This window comes from Diospyros lotus, chromosome 15 (genome assembly GCF_014633365.1).
Source record: "Diospyros lotus cultivar Yz01 chromosome 15, ASM1463336v1, whole genome shotgun sequence".
NCBI classification, from domain to species: Eukaryota; Viridiplantae; Streptophyta; class Magnoliopsida; order Ericales; family Ebenaceae; genus Diospyros; species Diospyros lotus.
The window spans coordinates 25,519,883-25,546,210 of record NC_068352.1 but is presented as its reverse complement, the minus strand read 5'-3'; the positions used below and the strand labels follow the sequence as shown (position 1 = coordinate 25,546,210).

At 39.0% G+C, this 26,328-nt stretch overlaps 1 protein-coding gene across 4 annotated transcripts; it reads left to right on the top strand.

Annotated features, from left to right (window-relative positions):
- Window positions 1-173: 173 nt before the first annotated feature.
- On the top strand, window positions 174-25,177 carry LOC127792099 (protein TORMOZ EMBRYO DEFECTIVE). Of its 4 annotated transcripts, XM_052322446.1 has the most exons (16): window positions 174-538; window positions 2,106-2,173; window positions 2,279-2,585; window positions 2,668-2,850; window positions 3,836-3,985; window positions 18,816-19,030; window positions 19,158-19,443; window positions 20,530-20,664; window positions 20,951-21,069; window positions 21,458-21,608; window positions 21,787-22,033; window positions 22,146-22,222; window positions 23,032-23,151; window positions 23,562-23,692; window positions 23,759-23,933; window positions 24,631-25,177. In XM_052322446.1, exons 2-16 carry the CDS (start codon window positions 2,169-2,171, stop codon window positions 25,009-25,011), a joined length of 2,682 nt encoding a protein of 893 aa, XP_052178406.1. In that variant the 5' UTR covers window positions 174-538; window positions 2,106-2,168; the 3' UTR covers window positions 25,012-25,177. The 4 variants fall into 4 exon arrangements, with proteins under 4 accessions (XP_052178406.1, XP_052178408.1, XP_052178409.1 ...); XM_052322448.1 differs by lacking the exon at window positions 2,106-2,173 and having other exon boundaries at window positions 174-574; XM_052322449.1 differs by lacking the exon at window positions 2,106-2,173 and having other exon boundaries at window positions 174-602.
- Window positions 25,178-26,328: the final 1,151 nt, after the last annotated feature.

Sequence of the window (26,328 nt, the reverse complement as noted above, 5' to 3'; positions counted from 1 at the left end):
AATCGATCGTGCACCTTTTTAAGTCCCGCGTGAAGGCAGCACCCATATTCTTCTTCTTCCTCTTGCTGGCTGTAAAAAGCCGGACTTTTGGGCCTCATTCTTGAGCAGGCCCAAGGGGAGCCAAGCCCACGTTACAAAACAAGGCTATTAGGGCTCCCAGCTCCCTTCCTCCCCCTTCTTGTTCTTTCCCGTTACTCTCTCTCTCTCTCTCTCTCTCTCTCTCTCTCACTCTGTTCCAAGAACACTTCCGTCGGTCGGTAAGGGGGAAGGCGCGGGGTCAGTCGGCAGCGGCGAGGAAGGCTAGAGGTCGGTCGGCGGAGGGGAAAGCAAGGGGTCAGTTGGCAGCAGCGAGGAAGGTTAGCGGTTGTTGGCGACGAGGAAGGAGGAAGACGAGAGGTCGCCTGTGTCACGCCCCAAATTCGGAGGCCGTGACCGACATTATCCCTTAAGAAGCCATAGCTAATTCTGAGGATACTTTTTAGTATTAAAAGATACATTCCAGCCCAAGCTAATTCTGGGCTTTCTGCCCAGAGAATTTGTGCGTCTTGCTCCTTTCTGGTGTTAAGTTCATTGGGTAAATTTGAGTTTGCTTTAGAATGGAGGTTTTTGTACCTTAATCTTTAAACATATTCGTGTTACTGTTATTCCTATTTATGTCATCCATTTGCAACTAGATATATTGTGTTTTGCTTTGTTATACACAAATCTCAAAATTTTGCTGACCGGGTGTATATGTTTGTCCTGTTTTAGCATGGATCTTATTTGTACTGCAATACTTGTCTTGCAATTTTGAGGCTATTACTTTGCTTTAGCGATGGAAAACTAGACCAAATGGAGGTTGGATAAACCATTTTTGGTGCATAATTGCTGAATGGCATAAGTGTTGGTGGCTTGATTAGAATATTCTGTGGAAGTAGTAGTCGTTATGTCAAGGTCTCTTTTAGGACCATATATTGTTATAATTGGGAGCACTGCCAGCCTTTAAACCCTCCAAGAAACCGATCAAACACCTCTCCAAACACTCACAACTCACCGGCCAACACACCACAACACAAACAGTCAATAAAGAACAGAATTTAAGTAAGAACAGAACAAGAAAGAAACATTCAAACCATATAAGAAGACAGCCTTTTATCCTGGTTCATGCCAATTGAATTGGCACTACATCCAGCCTTGAAACCACCACCAAGCAGCCTTCTTTATTTGATGAAAACAGTACAAAACTTCCCTCTTCTCTCTCTCACGATACAAGCCTTCCAAGAATGAATAAGCCTATTCTAATTCACAGCTTTCTCACTCTCTAGGCTCTTGCAAAAACTGAAGAGAACATGCGGTATTCTCTCTCAGCCCTCCCCCTGCCCTATTTATAGAAAATAGGGTGATATTTCCTAGGGTTGGTTATGATATTTCCGGTTTTGCCCTCCACTAATAAATAATATTACAAGAGAGCCACCCACCTATCAACTAATCCCATAACCGCATACAAAACTGTAAACTAACCTATCACTAACTCTAGACAATCTTTAACATATATATTTTCAATTTACACAATATATATTCCGTAGAATTGTTATTGCTAGCTTTTAGAGATTTGCAGATTTTATATGTGGGAAGTTTGTCATTCTCAAGGCTTTCACATGGATTGAGTTTTGTGTTATGTGGTGGTGTCTATTTGTTGTGGACTTGAGGAGTTGCCACAATTATCATACTTGGTTTCTAGTAGTAGCATGATCTATACGTATATTTTCCTCTTTTATAAGTTAATTATTCTTCAGTTTCTGTTAAGGAATCTGTTTTGTCATCAATTTGAACAATTGGAATAAATTGATGTGTTTTATGGTAATTCATGTTTAACGTAATTGGAATAAATGAACAATTGTGTTAAGTGATTGTCTTTTTATGTTAGCAAAACTGTAGTTCTTGTTTAATTTAATTAGAATAAATGATTTTTTTTTTTTTGGCCAAGGATATTGCAAATACATTAGCTTTCCTTTCAAATCTGGAAGCAGGAGTTGGCAAAGGAATTTATAAAATGCTGTTTATTTAAATTGAAAAGAAAATTTCAACTTTCAATGGGTCAGAATTATGTTTGGAATTATATTCAGGTTTTGTCAAGTCAGGACAGGTGAGGGAATTAATTGGGTTGGGTGATGGTGTGGAAGGCCTAGATGGGGTAAGGTTTTGGGATACACTTTGCCATGCATACTTGATCCATTGCCATGAAAGTTCAGCAACCACTTTGATTGCTTATCTAAATTTGTTTTTCGTGTTTGTACAGAGTGTGCAATATGGCTTCAGTATCCCTGAAGAAAAACTACCGCTGTTTTAAGTCTTTACAACAATTCTATAGTGGTGGACCCTTTGCTGTCTCATCCGATGGATCTTTCCTTGTCTGTGCCTGCAATGACACAATCAAGATTGTTGATTCATCTAACTATTCAATTAAAGCAACCATTGAAGGGGACTCAGAGCCCGTTACTGCTCTTTCTCTGAGTCCTGGCGACAATTTCATATTCTCTTCCAGCCACTCTCGCCAAATAAGGGTTTGGGATGTTTTCTCCCTCAAATGCTTGCGCTCCTGGAAGGTGCTTGACTCTTGAAAGTTGTTTTTATGTTTTTGTGGTTTTGGTTCCTTGATTAATTGATGGAATGGCTGATACCGTGCAGGGACATGAAGGCCCCGTGATGGCCATGGCTTGCCATCCATCTGGTGGATTGTTGGCGACAGCGGGGTCTGATAGTAAAGTACTTGTATGGGATGTTGATGGTGGATTCTGCACACACTTCTTCAAAGGTCACAAAGGAGTTGTGAATAGTATAATATTTCATCCTGACCCTACTCGACTGATGGTAAGTTTTGTATTTCAAAATACTTGTCAGTACATTTGCAATTTATGTGATATCTATTACATATTTCAATTCTGAATATATGTTTTCTATAACACAGATTTGGTATACAAATGTGTTCGTCCATGTAATTACACTATTTTTTGTATCTGGCTGGCAATCATCAGATTGAAAATAACCTTGTAGGGAAAATTAGTAGGCATCTGATTAGAGACTAATGGTAATGAATTTACATCTATCAGCCTTGTTTGATAGTTACTTTCTTGGAAGTATAACTTATGACAAAGGTTGCTTTTACAGTGGAGTATATCTTTGCAATGCAAAATGCTGAAGTCCTTTACTTTTCCCCTTGTTTTTCCTTTATTTTCTTTTTCATTTTCTCTAATTTATAGGTGTGGGGGACTCAAAGTCATGGACAGAACTAGTTGGCTCACATGCCTTTTTAAAGGTTGAACCTTCTCCATAATTTGCCATGACATATTGAGTCATGTAGGTTCTCATATGTTATGGCTTGGCCCTTTTATGGCAGATATTGTTGAATTTGGTTAAGATTTTGGGTTGTTCATGTACAAGTGCAACAAATGAATTTTATGTAGAATGTACTTGGATGAAATAGGAGAGGCTACAAGGGAAAGCAGACTGGCAAATATGAGACAGGATGTACAATGGGGAAAGAACTACTCTTTTTTTTTTGTTTGTGGAATCCAACTTCGTGGTAATGGGCCCAGAAAAGTAGAAAAGAAATAGTAATGAATGAAGTGAAAACAAAAAGGAAATGCAAAACAATTAGCAATGAAGCTTATTTTGAAGTATTGCCTGCATTCTGTAATTTTCATTACTTAATGTTCCTATTTATGTGTTATGATGCAAATTGCAAATGTTTTCTTGCATGTGAACTAGATCCCTTTTGGATCACTAATCCCTTCCAGATCTTCTCTTTCCCTCTTTTGTTGAGGCTTTCCTGAACATTTACCTGGGTTTTTTGCAGCTTTTCTCTGGAGGTGATGATGGAACTGTTCGAGTCTGGGATCTTACAACTAAGAAATGCACTGCAACATTAGACAAGCATTTCTCAGCAGTGACTTCCATTACAGTGTCCGAAGATGGATGGACCTTGCTTACTGCTGGAAGAGACAAGGCACGGTTCAGCTTACTTAATTTTTATAATATTTTAGTTTGAATAAATGATTTTAGCTTCTGCACTGGCTTGTGTTCTGGGTTATGCTTTTGCCTATTGGAACTTGAAAAGAGAAGTTTTAGGATGTTTTTTCGTGAATGGACTATAGAAAATGTTAGGATTAGGAGCTCTTTAGATACTCAATCAATACTTCTAATTGCCAATTCTCTCAACAATCACTCGAAATCAATCAGCAAACGGAAAATATAAACTGCAAACACAAGAACAGAATTTAGCAATGAAAGAAATGAAAGAGATACAACCAAACCAAACACAATAGTTGCACGATGTATCCTGGTTTGAACTGATCAAAGATCTGTCCTGTCATGACCCAAGAATCTATAGAAGGGCAATATAGTAATAGGTTGATAATAGTTGTTAGAAGATATTTTAGATATTTTAGCAATTGGTTAGAAGCACATGGGTGCTGTTATGGAGTTAGTTAGGAGCAAATATGCCTATATAAGGCTATGTAAACGGATGGGATAGGATATGCTGAAATTGATATTGAATCTCTGATTTTCCTCTCTACATTTCTCTCTAAATCTCCCTTCCGTTTCTCTCTATTACTCTCTCCCTTTTTACTGATTTCTTCCCCCCATTTCTGCTCCATTTCCTCCTCCAATCATTCTATTATCAGTTCTCTTTCAATTCTAATTTCTTCTCCAATTCAATCCCTCTCCAGTTACTTCTTAAACCTGTTATGAACCCTAGGTTCATGACAAATGGTATCAGAGACAAACGTTCATTGGCTGTAATTCCTGCAATTGGTAGCAGTTGATTCCGACGACTCTCGACGGAATCAATAGAGCAAAGACTTCGGGTGGTTCCAGCGAACTCTTGAGGAGCTGCAATAGAATTGATCGAACTCATAGGGAGCTCCAACAGAGTTGATCGGATCCTCAGGGACCGCAACAGAGCCCGCCCTAAGATTTTGATTAGTTCAACTACAACTGAGCGGCAGTCCTTAGTTGTTGAATTGGATCTGGACGATTCCAGAAGGTGATTCCGACCAGAGCCAATCATTCCTCGGTTGTAAATTCAATCGTTCTTGTAAGTGAGTTGGTTGATTTGGTCGGCTGTAATTTCCATTGCGATTCATAGCAGAGCCCATCATCAATCAGTATAGAGGAGCGTTCACGATTGGAGTGGGTCGATAGGCGAGCATACCTGAAGCATCGCGAACAGACAACGCTTGCTGTTGGTGAGGGAGTCCGTTGAAGACGGTTGGGTGAGACAAAGGCGCTGATTCGGGCAAGAAAGGAAGGCGCGAAGTGGAAGCGAGTTTGGGGGTAGTCGTTGAATCTCAGCAAACGCACACAGAGCTTGGGCAATCTTTAATCCCCTGCAATCTTGTGTGGAGAACGATCAGTGTAAGAGGTTGACGGCTCGCGGGTAAGACTTTAATCGTGTCCAGAATTGAAGGCGAGCAAGCCAGGAAGATTCACGATGGGAGCTTGTGGACGGTGATTGGGTAGCGATTACACCAGCGATCTTGAATTCACTTGAGCTAGAAGAAAGAAGTGCATGCGAAAGAGGCAGCAAATCAATCTTGGCTGTCGCGATTTTGAAGGTGGAACGACAAGGTGAATTGTTGTTGTTTTCTGAATTGCTGTAGTTGATCCAGAAGGTGAGGCGATCGCTTGTTCTAGGTGGCTAATGTGAAGCGGAAGAGCAGGTTGTTTGCGGCTATTTTCCGAGGTTGGGCAGTGTGGGTCAGCAAGCTGAAGCACAACAACTAATTCTAGCTTTCGATTCCTCTTACTGTCGCTAAATTCTGTGGGGTCTCGGCTAAGAAGTGCGGCAATTCTGGTATCTAATTCCAGCAAGTCTCGTAGCAACTGGGAGTGTAGTTTTGAAAGCATTTCTAAGCCGGCGAGCCTCAGCCATTGCGTGACAAAGTAGTGGAAGTGTGGTGAACCTTGCTGAAGAACTGAGTAGTGGATTTTCTGTGTTTGAGATTTAAGTTGGAAGGATACAAGGTTGATCAGAAATTGACAACAAGTAGTCCAGGGTGTCTAGGGTGCATTCACATCGATTATTGGCTGTGATCTCTATTCAAAATTTGAAGGAGACTCCTAGAGCAGTTTTGGTGATTCTCAATTGTTGCGTTTTCGATTGTGATTCTCGGTTGACAATTAAGACGGTCTAGAGGACTCTTGGAGGCCGATCAAGTCGCTATAAGTGTGCAATTTTTTCTGCTATTACAATAAACTTGGTCTTGAAGCGTAACAGTGGCTGCAATTTGCCACTTATTGGATCAATTTTAGAGGTGATTGGGTGAGGCAGATACAGAAGGGAATTAGGATGGAAAGAGTTGTTGTTTCTTGGCCTATTGTTTTTCCATCTAGTGAGATTTCAGCCAGGAGGAATAGTGCACGAAGGAGTCCAATGGAATCTCAATTGCAGTAGAAGACTGTTTCATTTTCAGCTGAAATGGAGCTTCAATGGCAGCCAAAGAAGGCTGCCTTTCAGTTGGCAGCAACAGGGACAAAGGGACAAGCAATGAGATACATGATGCGAGCAAGGAATTTGGTCTTATGATACGCGAGAAATTGCAAGAGCTTGCAATGATACTATCTAAGGAGTATCATTACAGTTTTCCCGCCGAATATTTTGATGACTATCATGAAAGTTTTAACAAGGAGGAGTTTTTTAAAAGGGAGCAGCCAAGGCAAGAGTTAATACACTTGAATGTGCCGAATGAGGGCTGGCAGGAAAGAAATGAAGGGTTAAGCCAGATTGCAGATTTCTCTTCCAGCCAAGGCAAGTTTCTTGCGAATTATGACCTTGATAGTAGCTCTATCTACCAACAACAGATTCAAAGTGGTGAGGAATTCTTGAAGCCGGTTGTAGCTGGGGAAAAGCTAAAGGAGGCAGAAGAAGTCAAAGGTTTTGTCAAAGGGAACAAAACTCCCACTGCTGTATTGGTTCTTCCTCCAGTTGGCAAATCCGAATGCTTGTCTATTACATTGAAGGACGAACAGATGGCTGGAGAACTAGTTAGTCAACCCTCTGTATTCAAAACAACACACAACGACGATGATGAAAAGGGGGAAACATATGTGGTAGCTGGTCGGTTGCGTGAGTTTCAGAATGATCGACATTTGAAGGATGTAGGGTTGCAGATTTCAGCTGCTACCTGTGATAAGGAGCGGCTAAATTCATTGAAGGCATTTGATGTGGATACATTGACAGGTTTTGGCATTATATTGGATCCCCAGACTATGGTTACTAACAATCTTAATTTGGTAGCTATTGCAAACCCAAGGGAAACAGAATGTTATTCTTTGGAGGAAGATGCAGCCTTGTCTGCAATGATTATCATTCTTGTTTCAATTGAGAACCTAAAAATAAAGAAGAAGAGACTTAGAATGAGGAAGAAGGAAAGAAGGATGAACCAAATAGAGAAGGTTGGAATTGGATGAAGAGCCATGGCTACTTGTTGCAAGTTCTTGGGGACAAGAACTCTCTTAAGAAGGGGGGAATTGTCATGACCCAAGAATCTATAGAAGGGCAATATAGTAATAGGTTGATAATAGTTGTTAGAAGATATTTTAGATATTTTAGCAATTGGTTAGAAGCACATGGGTGCTGTTATGCAGTTAGTTAGGAACAAATATGCCTATATAAGGCTATGTAAACGGATGGGATAGGATATGCTGAAATTGATATTGAATATCTGATTTTCCTTTCTACATTTCTCTCTAAATCTCCCTTTCGTTTCTCTCTATTACTCTCTCCCTTTTTACTGATTTCTTCCCCCTATTTCTACTCCATTTCCTCCTCCAATCATTCTGTTATCAGTTTTCTTCAGTGTTCGAAAATTCGGCCTAGGCGTCCGCCTAAGCGCCGCCTAGGCGTTGAGCGGCAACCGGCCGCAGCGATTTAGGGCTACTCGGTAGCCTTATGCACCATGGCCGACTAATCGGTCCGCAGCGCCGCCTAGGCGGACCAGGCGGCGCCTAACCGCCTGGGTGGCCACCTGGGTCGCGCACGACCTGGGCCACCTAGGTCGTGCGCGTCTTGGGCCAACCTTTTTTCCCCCTCCCTTTCTCTATTTCCCGATCCCCTTTCCCTTTCTCTCTCTGGTTGTGTTCATCGCGGCTCCTCTCTCTCTCTCTCTCTCTCTCGCCTTCGATCTCTTCTTGGTTGTTCGCCACCGCCATTGATCTCTTCTCTTGGTCTTGCTCTCTCGTTGCTGCTGACCTCACCTGTTGCCTGTTGGTCGTTCTCTCTCGTCGCCGTTCGCGTCTTGCTGCGGTATGTATCCAACCATCCATCTTCCTCCGCCAACGCAAGCTTGCCTTTTTGCAGCAACTCAGCAGCAAGTAGCAACGCAAAGCTACTCATGGCTCGCTTGCGTATTGCTTGCTTGCTGCTTCAACGAGTAGCAAGCAGCAGCAACTTGCTGCTTGCTTGCTGCTCGTTGAAGCAACAAGCTTGCGTTGCTGCAGCAAGCAGCACAGCAAGCGTGCGTTGCTGCTTGCTGCTGCAACAAGCAGCAACGCACGCTTGCTGTGCTGCTTGCTGCAGCAACGCAAGCTTGCTGCTTCAACGAGCAGCAAGTTGCTGCTGCTTGCTGCTCGTTGAAGCAGCAAGCAAGCAATACGCAAGCTTGCTGCTTCAAGCAGCAGCTGATTTCATTTTATTTGATGAGTTTTAGTTAAATTTTAATGTATATTATTGAAATTATTCAATACTCAAGGAAAAACAGGAGTCAGGAAGTGAAATGAATGATTCAGATAGGACTGGAAGTACGGGAGCATCGTCCGAGGCCTCCTCAATTCTTAAAAGGAAGTCAAATGATGTCGGATGGGAGTATGGAATGTTAATTGATCCGAAAAATATGGATAAAATTAAATGTAAGTTGTGTGGTAAAATTATGTCTGGAGGTGTTTACAGAGTAAAAGAACACATTGGCCACATTTCTGGAAATGTTTCTGCATGTTCAAAATCTTCTCCAACTGATCAAGCCAAATGTAAGAATGCTATTGCCGAGGCAAAGAATAAGAGGAAAAATAAGAAGGAGGAGGAAGATTTGATGAGATCAACTGTTAATATCTCCGAAAGAGTGGAAGGGGATGATGAAGATGAATTGCAAGAGTTAGGTAGCAGAAAAACGTCCCGTACTCTTGGCCCTATCGATAAGTTTGCAAGCTCCATCAGCCCTGAAACTTGTTTGAGTGCGAGAATGAGCCAAAGGCAACAAACTATTAGTGAAGCACTATTTAAAGAGAGAACACAGTCTGTTCGTGAATATTGTGCTAGATGGGTGTATGAAGCTAGTATACCTTTCAATGCGATTGACAATGATAGCTTCAAATTGTTTGTTGAGGCGGTTGGTCAATTTGGGCCGGGCTTCAAACCTCCCAGTCAATACCAATTGAAGGAACCACTATTAAAGGGGGAAGTTGACAGAATAAAAGAGTTATTGAAGAAGCATGAAGAAGAGTGGGCACGAACTGGGTGCTCCATTATGACAGATGCTTGGACAGATAGAAAAAGGAGGAGCATCATGAACCTATGTGTTAATTCTAATGCAGGTACTGCTTTCCTTTCTTCTAGAGAGTCTTAAGATGAAGCACATACAAGTGAACTTATCTTTGAGTATGTGGATAAATGCATTGAGCAAGTTGGGCCACAAAACGTCATCCAAGTAGTAACCGACAATGCTGCTAATAATATGGGAGCGGCAAAATTATTGAAGGTGAAGAGGCCAAATATCTTTTGGACCTCATGTGCTACTCACACTATCAATTTGATGCTTGAAAGTATTGGAATACTGCCGAAGTATAAGAAAGTCATTGATCAGGCCAAGAGTTTCACAATCTTCATTTATGCACATCATAAGACCTTGTCCTTAATGAGGTCATTTACGAAGAAGAGGGATATAGTGAGACCAGGAGTTACTAGATTCGCTTCTGCTTTCTTGACTTTACAGAGTTTGATGGAGAAAAAGGCCCAATTTTTCCTAGTTATGTTGGGCTTGACAAGGGACAAATAGATTAACTTGTCCACTAGTCTTTGGTATCTCTCTTTTTCAATTGGGATATCACCATCCTTCTCTTCAAATTTCCAGCCTTTGTCTAATTGTCTAATGGGGTACTTGCTTGTCTGCATGTCAGCGTACCTTTGTTTTTGAGTAAATAAACGGTGTACTTTCTTTGAGAGATAAATAAGCCTTTGTTATGTTTAAGAGCACTCTTGACAACTCAATCAATGTTTCCTAATGCCGATTCTCTCAACTCCTCACCCGAAATCAATCCAACCAACAGAAACACAAGACGGAAAGCAAGAACAGAATTTAAATGAAAGAAGAACAGAAACAATCAAGACACAAACCAAACAATAGGCGCAAGATATATCCTAGTTCGGATTGCTTTAAAGCAATCCTATATCCAGCCTTCAAACACCCCAAGAGCAGTCTTCTTATTACCAAGGATGATCAAAACAACATGTTGAGAAAACCTCCTATTCTCAAGTACAATCAATACTCACTCTCCAAGATTACAAGGCAGTCTTGAACACCAGCCTTTCTCTCTAAATAAATGTTCACTCGGTACAATAGAATAGAATAGTAAAATCTATCCTCTTGCCCTCTATTTATAATAGGAGGCGGAACCCCAATGACGACTTTCGAATATTTACAGATTACACCCCCAACTTATCACTAATTACAGTTTGGGTTACAACTTCTATTTAATATCTCATTGGCCCTCAAAAAACACTATTATAACTGATTTTATTTAACCTATACTCTAGACAACATTTTAATAGTCTTCCTTGCTTCTAGCCACCTCCATTCCTAGGAAGTACCTCATGAGTCCTAGCTCTTTCACCTCAAACTTGGCTTTTAGTTGCTCTTTTAGTGTCTTGATACTTTGCTCATCATCACCTGTTACAATGATATGATCAACATAGACAATTAGTATAGACTTTTTTCTAATTTATGTGGTTTTGATAAACAAAGTATGGTCAGCTTGTCCTTGTTTATACCCAAGTCGGATTAAGGTTAGGCTAAATTTCTTAAACCAAGCCCGAGGTGACTGCTTCAAACCATATAGAGATTTTTTCAGTTTACAAACCTTTCCTCTGCAGCCCATTTCATCTTCAAAGCCTGGTGGAATTTTCGTGTAGATCTCTTCATCTAAGTCCTCATTAAGAAATGCATTTTTTATATTAAACTGAAACAAAGGCTAAACCAAATTTACAACATTTGAGAGCATTACCCGAATAGAATTGAGTTTAGTTACATGAGCAAATGTTTCTTCATAGTCTATCCTATACGTTTGAGTAAACCCTTGTCCCACTAACCTTGCCTTATACCTTTCAATACTATTATCTGCATTGTGCTTGATGGTAAACACTCATTTGCATCCCACAGTTCTCTTATCTAGGGGTAATTCAACTATATCCCAAGTATGGTTCACTTGACGTAGCGTGTAGCGCGAGTGTGAAGAAAACATACCAAAATAAACCCTTAAAAGAGCAAACTTCAATGGCCGAAGCTTGGCTTTCAAGAAGACGCAAAAACAAGACTGTTTTGCTAAGAAAACCCAAATAGGTTGCTGAAATTTGATTGAGAAAAACTTGATTACAATCTCTAGATCCTAGGTATATTTATAGTGTTTGGCTAATCCAAATCCATCTAATATTTGGAAAACAAAATCCAACTAGAATTTTAATAGAAATAAATCCTAAATAAAAGTCAACTAGAATCTTAATAAAAATAAAACTCTAATCAAACATGAAGTAGAATCTTAAATCAAGTAGAAACATGAAATAGAATTCTAAATCAAGTAGAAATATAAAATAGAATCCTAAATCAAGTAGAATTTTAAAACTTAAGAAGTATTAAAATAACATTATGACACTACTATTTTGGTGATACTATTCTGGTTTAATTGGGTCAGTTTTGGGCCGAGTCTTGATTGGTGACCGCATCATTCACCTTCACTTGAGAAAAATTCGACCTCGAATTTTGATCCTGTTTGGATAAATCCACATTCGATAAGTACGAAGAGATATTAGCCATTTTGAATGTTTAGAAATACCTATATGATTAGGCAAATCCACAACATAAGCATTGTCATTGGTCTTCTTTGGAATCTTGTAAGGACCATACTTCTTTGGCTTGAACTTGTTACGCTTTCCTGCTGGAATTCGTTCCTTCTTCAAAAAGATCATAACTTCATCTCCAATCTCAAATACCTTGTGCTTCCTATGCTTGTCAGCTGTCGCCTTATATTTCTTATTTGTGCAACTTTTGCTTGACATCTTCCTGAACCGCTTGAACTTTTCTGCTAAGGGAACATGAGCAAAGACATTCCTCCCCTTCTTAGCCATATCAGCATTGGCATGGGCCCAATCATCGCCATGTTTGTTGCCTTTTGCCTCCATTGCATTATTACTGTTAGATTGAGGACGTTGAACTTTCCATCTTGAGCGCTTCTCTAATCTGGTAGATCTTATTGCCTTTGATTCAACCATGCCAGAGCTTGAATAAATTGTAGAAGGATTTGCTACCATGACCTCCATCTCCTTTACAGTCGCAAGTCGATCAGAAGAAACACCACCATCCTTGGGTTGCGAAGCAATGCTTGAGCCATCGGGACTGGAAAATACCCCAGTATGAGTCAATAACCTTGGAGTTTCTGTCATGTTAGCAGCATAAATCAGACCTGAGTTTGCAAACGTTGAGGTTGCTGGCACAACATAATCTTCGAAATCAAGCTCCACTTTATAAGCTTTGGTTTGATTCTTTTCCACTATGGATAACAAAGTATAACGCACACCTTATTTCTCAAGCTGATATGTGTTCTTCCTACCCGAGTGCGTAGCATCCACATCAAATTGCCAAGGCCTCCCAAATAAAATATGGCAAGCATCCATATCAACAATATCACAATAGACTTCGTCGGAGTACTTACTAATAGAGAAAGGCACCCTGCAACGTTCATCCACATGTATGCCACAAACTTTTTTGATCCATCCAATCATGTAAGGGCTTGGATGTTTTTCAGGAGTTAACTGCATCTTTGCCACCACGTCTCTTCCTATAATGTTCTCTTGACTTCCACTATCAATAATCAACTCAAAGATTTTTCCTTTCACCGTACACCTCGTGCGAAAAAGCTTATGCCGTTGAGTAGTATCTTCATTCTTTTGAGATAGCATTAACTTCCTCACTACACAGGTATATCGCTCATGTCCATAATCTTCTTTGTCATCCTCCCCATCAGGCCCGGAATATACTTCCTCTTCAGCAACATCTTCCTCTTTCTTTTCTACAATGTTAACTCGAATGTTTTCCCCTGTTGTAGCCTTATTAGGGTTGACTGTATGGGGTGGATTGGAGGGTTGCGCTCCTTGAACCGACTTGCCTGTATCAAAAGCTGGTTGTTTATTTTCATTCCCACTATACCGACGATAGTTGTCATTACGAGATCTCTCACTCAATATTAACTCAGCCTTTAAAGCTAAGTTCCTTGCTTCTTGCACACTCAGAACCATCTGAACCCCAATTTTATCACGAATAGCAAGCTTCAATCCATTCAAGTAACGAGCTGCTTGTTGATTGTCACTTTCTGACAATTGGTTTTTCTCCGCCAATCGCAGAAACTCAGAGGTATATTCATTCACACTCTTCATTCCTTGTGCACATCTTTGATAAGCTTCAAACATATATTGTTCATAGTTAGGGGGCAAAAACCTACCTCTTAACAGCTGCTTCATTCGTCTTTATGTCTGAACTGGCTGTCGGCCTTCCCTCATTCTTGTTTCTCTTAATCGCTCCCACCAAACAGATGCACCGCCCTTCAATCTGTAAGCCACTAACTTTACTTGTCGTTCATCTGGGATCTCCATGTATTCGAAAAAACGGTCAACCTCAGTGATCCAATCCAGGAACCCCTCAATATCAAGATCTCCACTAAAAGTAGGAATATCAACTTTTAGTTTATACTCATCATTGCCCCAGTGGTTGTGCTGATGTGCATTCCTCCTAACCCCTCTACCACTAGGGTTAGCTATTGCTCGACCAAAATCATCATCTTCATCGCTATCTTCAATCACTGGTCTTCTAGGATCAAGGACATGATTAATGGGTGGTCTTCCCGCTCCGGCTTGATTCACCCCATTATTCAGGTTCCTGTCATCATCAACTCGTAGTAAGGTGCCCAATTGGTTGCTATGCTGCTCCAATCGCAGTTGGATAGTACGAGTTACTTCCCGTTGTTCTTCTATTGCTCTCCAAACTGCGGACAACCCCTGATCACCGTCACGAGGCTGGTTGCTACCGTTACCTTCAAGATTGGCCATCTGATTGGTTGGTTAACTGCTCTGATACCACCTGACACAGCGTGTAGCGCGAGTGTGAAGAAAACACACCAAAATAAACCCTTGAAAGAGCAAATTTCAATGGTCGAAGCTTGGCTTTCAAGAAGACGCAAAAACAAGACTGTTTTGCTAAGAAAACCCAAATAGGTTGCTGAAATTTGATTGAGAAAAACTTGATTACAATTTCTAGATCCTAGGTATATTTATAGTGTTTGGCTAATCCAAATCCATCTAATATTTGGAAAACAAAATCCAACTAGAATTCTAATAGAAATAAATCCTAAATAAAAGTCAACTAGAATTCTAATAAAAATAAAACTCTAATCAAACATGAAGTAGAATCCTAAATCAAGTAGAAATATAAAATAGAATCCTAAATCAAGTAGAATTCTAAAACTTAAGAAGTATTAAAATAACATTATGGCACTACTATTTTGGTGATACTATTCTGGTTTAATTGGGTCAGCTTTGGGCCGAGTCTTGATTGGTGACCGCATCAATGGTTTCCAACTAAGGCCTTCATTTCTTCCATCACAGCTGCTTTCCACTTAGGATCTCTCATAGCTCCTTGAATATTTTTAGGAATTTCATCACTGTCAAGCCTTGCAATAAATGCTCTAAGTTGAGGAGACACTTTTGCATAAGTTAAATAATTGGACAGAGGATATTTAGGATGTTTAACACAAAATCTTATATCCTTTCGGAGAGTTATAGGTACTGCCCAGTCTAGTCTATCATCTTGAATAGCACCACCAGGTTGATCCTCGTATTCTTCTATTAATCCAATTTTATCAGTCTCATTCCTTGTTAAATTAGCACTTGCTTTACTGTCTTCAGGCCATCATTGAGGGAGGATGATTGACCCTGCTGGACTTCAGATGGACCCTTAGGTTTTCGGGAATACACAAGCCAGGGAAGACTGGTAAGCTGTTGTGTTTGAGACTGAGGAGATAGGGGCTGCACGGGTTTAGATATAGGTGATGACTGAATAAGAGCTAGAGAACTTGGCTTAGGGTCTGCTGTTGCCACCATCTTATCAGGGATTAATTCTCCCCCTTGAGAAGATTCTGGCAGAAAGGGAGGAAAAAATGAAGAAACAAGAAGGGGATCAGCAAGATTGCTTTGAGAAGTGTGTGAACAATAGGCAAGATCCTCATAGAAAGTGATATCGGTGGATGTATAAAACTGCCGATTGATGGGACAATAACACTTGTTGTCCTTTTGTGAAGGAGAGTAGCCAATAAAAACACATTTAAGGGCTTTTGGATCTAACTTTATTCGAGACACATTGTGATTGTGAACATACACAACACAACCAAAAAATTTAGACTCAATGAAAGGAAAAAAGGGTGTATTAGGATAGGATTCACAAAGGGTTTCAAGAGGGGTTTTGAATTTGAGGGTTTTGGAAGGGAGATGATTTATTAAATATCTGGCTGTAAGAACAGCTTCTCCCCAAATTGAATGAGACACATGAGTGGTAAACATCATAGCCCTTGCCACTTCTAAGAGATGCCGATTTTTTCTTTCAGCCACACTATTTTGTTGTGGTGTGTAGGGGTAAGAACTTTGATGCAAAATACCATGCTTAAGTAAGTAGTTGGTCAAGTCATGAGAAAAATATTCTCGACTATTGTTGGTTCAAAAGAAACAAATAGGGGTTTGAAACATATTCAAAACAAACTCGTGAAATCTTTTAAATATGCTACTTGCTTCTGATTTATCTTTCATAAGATACACCCAACATGCCCTAGAATGGTCATCAATAAAAGTTATAAACCATCTTGAACTGGAAAGATTAGGATGTTTAGAGGGGTCCCAAATGTCACTATGGATTAAATGAAATTATTTAGAAGGTTTATAAGATTGAATGGGATGATGGGCTCATGATTGTTTTGCAAGAGTGCATTGTTCACAAGAAAGAATATGGTCTTTATTGATAAAAAACTGAGGATACAAGAATCTAAGATAGGGAAAGCTAAGGTGTCCTAACCGTTTATGCCATAACATAATTTTGGTATTGGAGTTAACAGTTAGGACCGTTTTATTCGGATGAGATGAGGCTGAGGTATCCTTCGTCAACCAGTAGAGTCCATCTATTGCTTCAGCATTGCCAATCATCATCCCTGATGCTTGGTCCTAAAACACACAACATGAGAAAAGAAATCACTCTACAATTCATATCTTTGGTAATCCTACTTATTGATTAGAGGTTATAGCTCAGCCCAGGCATATATAAAATTGATTTTGTAGGGAGTGTATTCGGTCATATGCTTAGTAGAACTAGACATATGGTCGGATACCCCTGTATCTATTATCCAAGCGTCCTTAGGCAGTCTGTGAGTTGTCAAAGAGAGATAGGGATTACCTTGTAGAGCCATGGATACAGTAGGCTAATGTGTAGAGGGGTTGGTAGGGCTGGTACCTTGATTTAGCAATTGATAGAGGGCTTGCATTTGTTCTTCTGACAGATTTGAATCTGTTCTACTACTGTTCTCACTGGATGCCTCGGCAACATAGGCTGTTCGGTTATTGTCTCTCTTGTTTTTAGGCTTCCAATTTGTAGACTTACCATGGATCTTCCAACAAGTTTCCTTAGTATGATATGGCCTTTTACAGTGGTCACCCCACTATTTTTCCCTTCCTTGTCCTTTCGAAAAGTTTTCCTTTGGTTTAACTGTTGCAAGACAAGAATTTTGTTGGTTTATACTTAAATCATTGAGTTGATGAAGGATTACCTTGGCTTTCTTCAACTTTCTTCTCTTCTCACCTCGGCAAAAACTTCACTGAGAGATGGCAGGGGTTTTGTTCCTAAAATCCTGCCTCTTACTTCATCTAAATCAGTATTAAGTCCATGAAGGAAATCAAATATCCTATCTTTTTCAATCATCTTGTAATACCTCTTGTTGTCATTAGTACACTCATGTTACCTTGCCTTGTTGTCCTAATGGTTGACTTTATTTCAAAGTTTTGAGAGGAGTTCTCTAGGTTGGAATACATCTCCTGGACTGAATCCCAAATCTCCTTGGCAATTTTGTGAAATAGGTAAGTCCTTCCTAGTCTTGGCTCCATCGAGTTGATCAACCATGCCATTATGGTTGAATTTTCTGCTTTCCAAGTGCCATAGGTAGCAGAATCAATAGGAATATCCCCCGTGAGATAGCCGAATTTTCCTTTCGTTTTGATCACCAATAAAATCGACTGAAACCATTCTCTAAAATTACTACCATTTAACTTATGGTGAATAATTTGTATGGGATGGTTATCAATTGAGACAATTGGTAGATTCTGAGAAGAAGGGCTGGAACAACAGGAGGAAAATGGTTTGGGGAGCTTGTAGCGGATGCTTTGGTTAGGGTAGAATTCTGGTGAATATCGGCCATGATTTTTGAGAAAGAGAAGAAGAACTTCGAAGCCTTAGTGTTGTTTGTCGAGCCTTGGCTCTGATACCATGAAACAAGCAAAAACATAATGCTTGATTGATTAATTCTAGAGGAATAATAAAGAATATATACACAAGAGATCCTTATCTTATCTCCTATAATTTAAGAGAAGATTTAGGATTCTTTTATCTCCTAAAAACTAGGAACAAACCAAACTTAAAATACAAAATTTAAATACAAATTCAAAACAACTTTTTCTACAAGGATAATGACTTATCCTTATCTTATCAATCTCCTATTTTTGAATTTCAAATCATCTTGATCTCGTCCAACATAAACAATATCAAAATATCAAAATTTTCAATTTCCCTCCATTTCCTCCCAATGTTGGAGGGAGGGGAATGAAAAATGCTTAAAATGATTGTACTTCTTAAAAGCTCATCCAAAGAACCTAATTATTTATTATTTCCTTTCAAATCTTTCACTTCCCTTGCAAGTCCTTAAATCCAAATCGGGTGTAAAGGGAAGGATTAATGTAAAGATAGAAATTAAGGTTTTTGTGTTCTACTTATCAAATAAAAGGGATGACGTACAATTTTTATCTGACTCTTGTGCTTCATGATACTTTTTAAGGCTTTCAAATCCAGGTAAATGTAATTTGGAATATATAAATATGATGAAAACTGAAAGTAAGAAGAACAAATTGTAATGTAAGCTAATAGTTTTGTGTTGTTGAGGCTGGATGGGTTCTCGTCATTCTTTGCCACTTTAATTCGTCATCTGTAGTTTTTATGTTCTTATAGAATTGTTGCACTCAGGATTCTTGTCAATATGGTATATGCATTTTTTGGCTCATATAAACTGTTACTTTTTTTTCTCATTGCCAAGCAAAAAGCAAGATCTTTCACATTTTATCATGTGTTCATTATTCTTATTTACAATAAATTTTAGAAATTGTCTTGAAATTTATTATGTATGTAAGCTCTGCCTGATTTCACTTTTCTTACGTGGGGACACTTGACACTTTTGGTAATGTCAGACAGAATATGACATGTAGATTATTTCAGGTTGTAAACTTGTGGGACCTTCATGACTATGGCTGCAAGATCACTGTACCAACATATGAAGTGCTTGAAGCAGTGTGTATAGTCCGATCGGCATCCCCATTTGCTTCATGTCTGGATTTGTACAAACAGCAGCTTGGGCGGAAAAGAGGTTCGCAATCAATTTATTTCATAACAGCTGGTGATCGTGGGGTTGTGCGAATATGGAACTCAGAAGGGTATGGTGCTCCAACATGAGTACTTCTCACTATTTGGAATACCTCTCTACTTGAATCTTGGATTCTTTTCTCTAGTAGGCTTAAGTGGTTTTTGGTTGGTTAATGTGTTTGCTTTCATTTGCAACAGAGCAGTTTGTCTTTTTGAGCAGCAGACTGCCGATTTTACCATCAACTCTGATGAGGAGGACTCCAAGAGAGGCTTCACTGCTGCTGTAATGTTGCCCTTAGATCAAGGATTGCTCTGTGTCACGGCCGACCAGCAGTTTCTTTTCTATTCCCTGACGGAATGTCCTGAAGGTTGTTTGAAATTAACTGTGAGAAAAAGGCTAGTGGGTTACAATGAAGAGATTGTGGATATGAAGTTTCTGGGTGAGGATGAGCAATTTCTCGCTGTTGCTACAAGTGTTGAACAGGCAAGTTGCTCACTGTTCTGTTGCTAGAAAAGTTTTTATACCTTCACGTGCCATTTCTGAATCAGGCTAGTTAATTTTGAGTTCTTCCTTCTTTAAGTTGCATTATTAGTTAAATCTTGGACTTGCTATGGTTAATTTCTAGGTGCACTATTCTAAAGCATGTGGCTCATTTACTTCAGTCAGCTTTTCACCTAAAGCCAATTAACTTGGAAGTATTTAGCTTGGGATTTGTTGCAAGATTAGTATCTACTTTCGCTTTATAGTTTCTTTCTTTTTTTTTTACTCTCAAATATGGTAAGGTATAGGGACAGGATCTTCAGTTTTTATAACCTCCAAGTCTATGGTTATCTACATTGTAAGGTATATAGTCAGCTAGAACGTAATTGAATGCTGTAGTGCAGCTTTAAGATGTAGATGAATTGTGGCTTGGAGGAGTAAAACTCACTGGGAAGAAACTGGAGGAAACCTTTGGGTGCCTGTGAACAGATCCAGTCATTGCTTGCTTCATTTTGGTGGCCATGTTCCTTTTCCATCGAAACATTTTTAACTACCAATCTTTGTAAGCGACGCGGCTCTTATTAGCTTCCTTTTGTTATTGGACACGTTTGCTCACTGATTTCTTTAGGACAGGATATGAGCATGACCTTGACCTTTTAGTCTTTATGTTAAACTGAGCTCCCTTGCAGTCTTATGTTGACATTATTGTCAACATGAACTCTGCTTAAATTATTAATTCCAGGCTTTGCATGGAGGAATGATTTAGAATTTCCAGGTCACTCCTCTGTTAGAACCCCTAACAGAAAAGTATTACCTTTTTGAACTAACAACAACAATGCTCTCGAGATTGTGACCTTCTCTTCCAATTATTTTTGTTAATTACCGTTAATAAATGCATGTTATAATTGCTGCTTCCAATTGACATGATGACCAAGGAGTGCATGTGATGGCCATAAACTCATTTTTGTATTACAATATCACATGTTAGATTTTATGGCTTACAAATTTTAGTGCCTGTTTTTCTGTAAGAAACACGCATTTTAGTCTGAAATGCAGTCTTTATTCTTTACCTAAGTTTTTCTCATGCAGGTTCGAGTTTATGACCTTGATTCAATGTCGTGTTCTTATGTGTTGGGAGGTCACACAGACATAGTTTTATGCCTCGATACCTGTGTATCAAATTCTGGAACAACACTTATTGTAACTGGAAGCAAGGACAACAATGTAAGTTAATTTCCAGTTTTTACCCAGGTGGTGAATATTGTCTTCTTTCTGATAATTGGGAAAAGATTTGCTTCCTAATCATTTCAAAAGCAATTTGATAGCTTTCATTATAATAATATCTGGGTATCAAGCTTTGTTTCTGCTGTAGTTATTTTAGGGGATCGAAGTACTGAACCCTAATATGGTTTCTATTGGAAAATGTATATTCATTTTAATAGGTCCTGTGGATATCTACTTACTATGTCATGTGTTTTTGCCTGCATTTATATTACAATTTTATTTGTAGGTTAGGTTATGGGAAGCTGAGAGCACCCGTTGCCTCGGAGTTGGCATAGGTCATATGGGTGCTGTTGGAGCTGTTGCTTTTTCAAAGAAGCGACGAAACTTTTTTGTTAGTGGCAGTAGGTGAGATCTTGGGTAACTGTCTATATTTTTGGAAGGATAATCCTTTCTGTTGAAGCATGTTTAGGATTTCTATATGTGACCGTGAATTGTCATGGTCTTTTGTACTACTCCAGAATAAATGAAGCTACTATTGGTTCTCATATAAATATATATATATATATATATCATTTTAAGAGTTACTGATTAAGTTGATCTATCAGGGTTAGCTGCTCGTATGCATTTTGAATTTCATTGCTTCCATGTCTTGTGCACCTCCATTTAGATGTGTGATCACATTGCCATAATATTTTACTGAAATGGACGAGTTACCTTCCTTGTCCCTCATTATGTTGATGGAATATTATTTCATGTTTGTCTGAGTTATGGTTCCCATTATTCTCTTGTTTAGTGATTGTACCCTGAAGGTCTGGAGTTTGGATGCTCTCTCTGATGACATGGAACAATCTATGAAAGCAAAGGCAGTTGTAGCAGCACATGATAAGGATATAAATTCTCTGGCCATTGCACCAAATGATAGTCTTGTCTGCAGCGGTTCTCAGGTCAGTAAATCTCCGATGCATTTATTAACATTGTTCTAATTTTTTGTGATTCTATGATCATTTACTGAGAAAAAGACTGCAGATAGAGAAGGAATATATTTCTTGAGGTCTAATTGGTAAAAAATTTGCCAAAGTTGCTCCACAAATATTTATTCTCTCTCTCTCTCTCTGAAATCAGGACCGAACTGCCAGTGTATGGAGGCTTCCTGACCTTGTATCTGTGGTGGTGCTACGGGGTCACAAGAGAGGGATTTGGTCTGTAGAGTTTTCTCCAGTTGATCAATGTGTTATAACAGCTTCTGGAGATAAAACAATAAAGATATGGGCTATATCTGATGGTTCCTGTTTAAAAACATTTGAAGGGCATACCTCAAGTGTATTTAGAGCATCATTCCTTACCCGAGGGACCCAATTTGTTTCGTGTGGTATTCCAGCCTGCTATTGCATGATCTGTCTTTTTTACTATATTGATGCTTAATTATGCTTTTCTTAACACCAAAAACTAAAAGCAAAATAAAAATTGACATTCATTTTCAGGTGCTGATGGTTTGATGAAACTATGGACCGTTAAGACTAATGAATGTATTGCAACTTATGATCAACATTCGGACAAGGTTCTGAACTATTTTCCCAACTTTTATTAGTAGAAAGCAGATATTGTTCTTTATTCTTTTTTATAATTTTATGCATATCGAAAGTCAATACTTTTGTTGGAGATATATGGTCACTCTGTCTAATTTTTGTACAGGTCAATATAAACTTCCTGTGATGATGCATGACAAAAAGCTAGGATTTGGATTCCTAATCTTTGTCCATTTGGTTTTTTTATTTGTATTTACTGCATGGTTCAGTTGTTACTGTGTTGAGCAGTACCCTCTTGTACAGAAATTGGAAACCTTTGCTGTGGCACTAAAGAAATATTACCTAACAAATCAAAGAAAACAGGTGGAAAGAAATATGATAAATGTACATGTTCCAAATTGACTGAGTATCTTTACCTTGTCCAACTAGAGGCACAACTAGTTTAATGGGTACCCAAATTTTGATGTACGCTTCAACAACTCAGTGTGCACGTGCACTTCTGTCAATGCATATTTTTGCAGGGTTTTCAATTATTTAAAGCTCGTCTTAATATTTTGTATGATTTCTCTGTAAAACTAGCCATCTCATATTTTGTCCTGATAAATGAATTATTATGTTTCACAAATGTTTAAATGCAAGCATGCGATACTTCTTTTCCCTGTTAAATCTTAAATATGTGATACTTTTTCATGCCATTTCTCGTAATGAACTGATGACCTTGTAGTTCATCTATATAATCATTTTTACTTTTGCTTTCTTACAGTGAAAAAGAAATACCTCTATATTAATGGCTTGTTGAATTTTATCATCATCTCGTTTCACTGACTAGACATTCTGTTAGGTTTGGGCCTTGGCCGTTGGCAAGAAGACAGAAATTCTTGCAACTGGTGGCAGTGATGCAGTTATCAATTTGTGGCATGATTCTACTGCTTCTGACAAAGAGGAAGCTTTTCATAAGGAAGTGAGTCATTTCAGTTACTCGTTTACTGATTTATCAGTATTTTCCACGCCTGGTGTACAAAGAAACTATTGCTAATCTGAATGACTGCAAAATTTATATCACATTTAAATTCCAGTCAAAAATATATATAACCTTTGATGTTATTATTTATGAAAGTTTCTCCTTATTTTGGTATGTTAACCCTTCATTGTTGTTGTCGAAATCGTGTTAATTGCCTGCTGAACTTTATCTTCTGCTTGTGCCTTGTTGTAAGTAGCTATGGTGAATGTGTTTTCTGTTGAACATTTTATCTGCCATTCTGCGTGTATGAATATACTTACAGTGTTTGTTTCTAAGTCAGCTGCATACTACCTGAAATGAAAAACCTGAAATGGAGCGAGCTGCCTCCAATTGATTTGTTGGTCATGCAGGAGGAGGGAGTTTTGAGAGGTCAAGAACTAGAAAATGCTGTTTCAGATGCTGACTACACTAAAGCAATTCAGATTGCCTTGGAGCTTCGCAGACCTCATAAACTTTTTGAGTTATTTGCCGAACTGTGCAGGTTTGCTATCATCTCGTCATTTCTGTCTGGTCTCCATGCCAGTACATTGATTTGAGTTCCCTGCAGGAAGAGGGATGCTGAAATTCAGATAGATAAAGCGCTTCATGGTCTTGGCAAAGAAGAATTTCGTCTGGTTTTTGAATATATCCGAGAATGGAATACAAAGCCAAAGCTTTGCCACGTTGCTCAGTGTGTGCTTTTCCGAGTTTTTAATATCCTGCCGCCAACTGAGATTCTTGAGGTGGTGTTATTTTTCATATTCTTGCTCTGGCTTGTAAAAATATTAGAAAGTAATGGATTATTAAATGGGAAGTTGCCGCATCAACTGTTTGCTTACTGCCTATGTGGTTGGTAATAGTGTAGGCCATAATCTTCTAAAGATATTAGTAGTAGTGGATTATCAAGAAATTTTATTACTATGCACAAGAAAGTTAAGTTGTAGGGCTCTATGAGTTAGATTGTATTGAGACTCATGAGAAAGGTTTGAGACTTGGAGGGTAGCGGCTAGGAATACTTTTCATCTCCACCTGACATAATTTCGCCATGATCATAGTGGAATTGTTGCTCATCCGTGGAAATAGGCTTGGAATTGCTGAACCATGTACATTTATGTCCTCTTGCATGCGTTTGTGTTCCTAGTTCAATTATTTGGATCTCTTTTTGTTTGGAGGCATGTGGACGATCAAGTTAATCAGTTGGCAACAAGGCCCATTCATCCCTTTGGTATTAGTTTGGTTTAGAAGTTGAAAGAATCGATCCTTTCTGGGACATCCAGTAAGATTAGAAGTTCAAACGGAGACGATGTGGTTAAGAGTGAAATGTCTCATCTATACTTATGCACTCTTAAGTTTGTAGCCAGCTGCTTTTGGTGAGTTCAGAATTAAACCAACTTCACAAATGCACATTTACTTACCCTGTGTTTTGTGGTGTTGTTTCAGGTTCGAGGGATTGGCGAACTGCTTGAAGGTCTCATCCCGTATTCCCAGAGGCATTTCAGCAGGTTAGAGAGGCTGGAGAGAAGCACATTCTTGCTGGACTACACTTTGATGGGGATGTCGGTTATTGAACCCGAAATGGATGAAAAAGCAGCGGCAGCGACAAAAGCAGCTGCTTCAGTGCAGTTGAAGACTGAGGATGCAGAAACAGCAACAGGCGATGAGGAGGAGCACAAGCAAAATGGCGATGAGCTAAGAGAGAGGGTGGCCTCTTCTTCAAAGAAGAGGAAATCAAGCAAGTCCAAAGGGAAAGGGGTTGTTGCATATAAGAAAGTGAAGGGGGCTTCTTTTGGGGAAGCTCCGGCCATTTCATCCCAGGCATGATGATCATACTATTGTACTAGGGAGCTTGTATTTTTAGTTTTAATCATTTTCATAGATCAATTTTGTCAATTTTGTTTTATTTTTTTTTTCACGTTCGAGTAATGCTTCGTGAATTGTAGATTTTGCCATTCTCTTCTAGCAGGCTCCCTGTAGAAAACATGCTGTCCACTGTGGGAGGGCGGCGGGGGTTGGAAGAAATGAAAATCAATACCTAATTATTCTGTTCTGTGTGTGTGTGTGTGTTTTTAAATCTAATTATTCATTCATTGCAGCTAGATGCGAGTGGTATAAAATCGATTCAAAGGTGAAACAGAAGAAGAAAAAAGAAGTTCAGAAACCTAAACTGAATTTCAGCAACGACCCATTTCCAAGTTCCAACCCTTTTTGGAAATATGATGATGATTTTGGTAGTTAATTAACGGTGAAATATGGTTTCTCTTACAAAATATAAATGGAAACACAATATCATGAAATATAAATGGAAAGGTACTCAACCTAAAACAATTGGATAGAAAGGGCCTCAACCTAAACCTTTTATTAATACAGTTCAATTGAATACACTTGTTGGTTAATATAAGTCTTGATTTAGTGGCAAAATAAGTCTTGAAAATTCTCGGGCATTACATTCTATTCTTAGTTTATTGACAAAATAGGCCTTGAAAATTATTGGTTATTACATTTAGTTCTGGTCATATACAGAATTTTTCTGTAATTTAATGTTAGATTTATTTGTTTTGCATCTGTGCTTTAGTACTATTAAACTAATAGTAATAGATGCTTGACTTTGAAATTAATGGAGCTTCGGGCACAGCCGCAATTCCGGTGGCTAATGCTCGACTTTGAATGGGAAGTTGACCTCAGTCGCAGAGAATAATAGAAAATTCACAGAAACAGCTGAAAAAGCACGTGCCTAAAGGCTTAAAAAAAGCAAAGCAACGCGCACTTTCATGCATTTTCTCTCTCTCTCTCTCTCTCTCTCTCTCTCTCGCGTGCATTGCATTTTCAGTCATTTATCCTCAAAACACACACTCTCTCTCTCTCTCTCTCTCTCTCTCTCTCTTGTGTGTTGCATTCTCAGTCATTTATCCTCAAAACATTCTAAAAGAGTCAAGTCAATAGTTGGTTTTTTCAAACCCCCATCTTTCATTCGTCGCGTCAACACGCACATAAGAAGACATCCTTTTGCCTGTTGCCCGATGGTATCTGCCGGAGCCAACTGTCGGATCGGGTCGGGTTGTTTCTTCAAGTGTGCCACCAACCAACACAGGATGTGCCGGATGCCTCTCCATAGAATTTTTTTTATTATTTATTTAATTA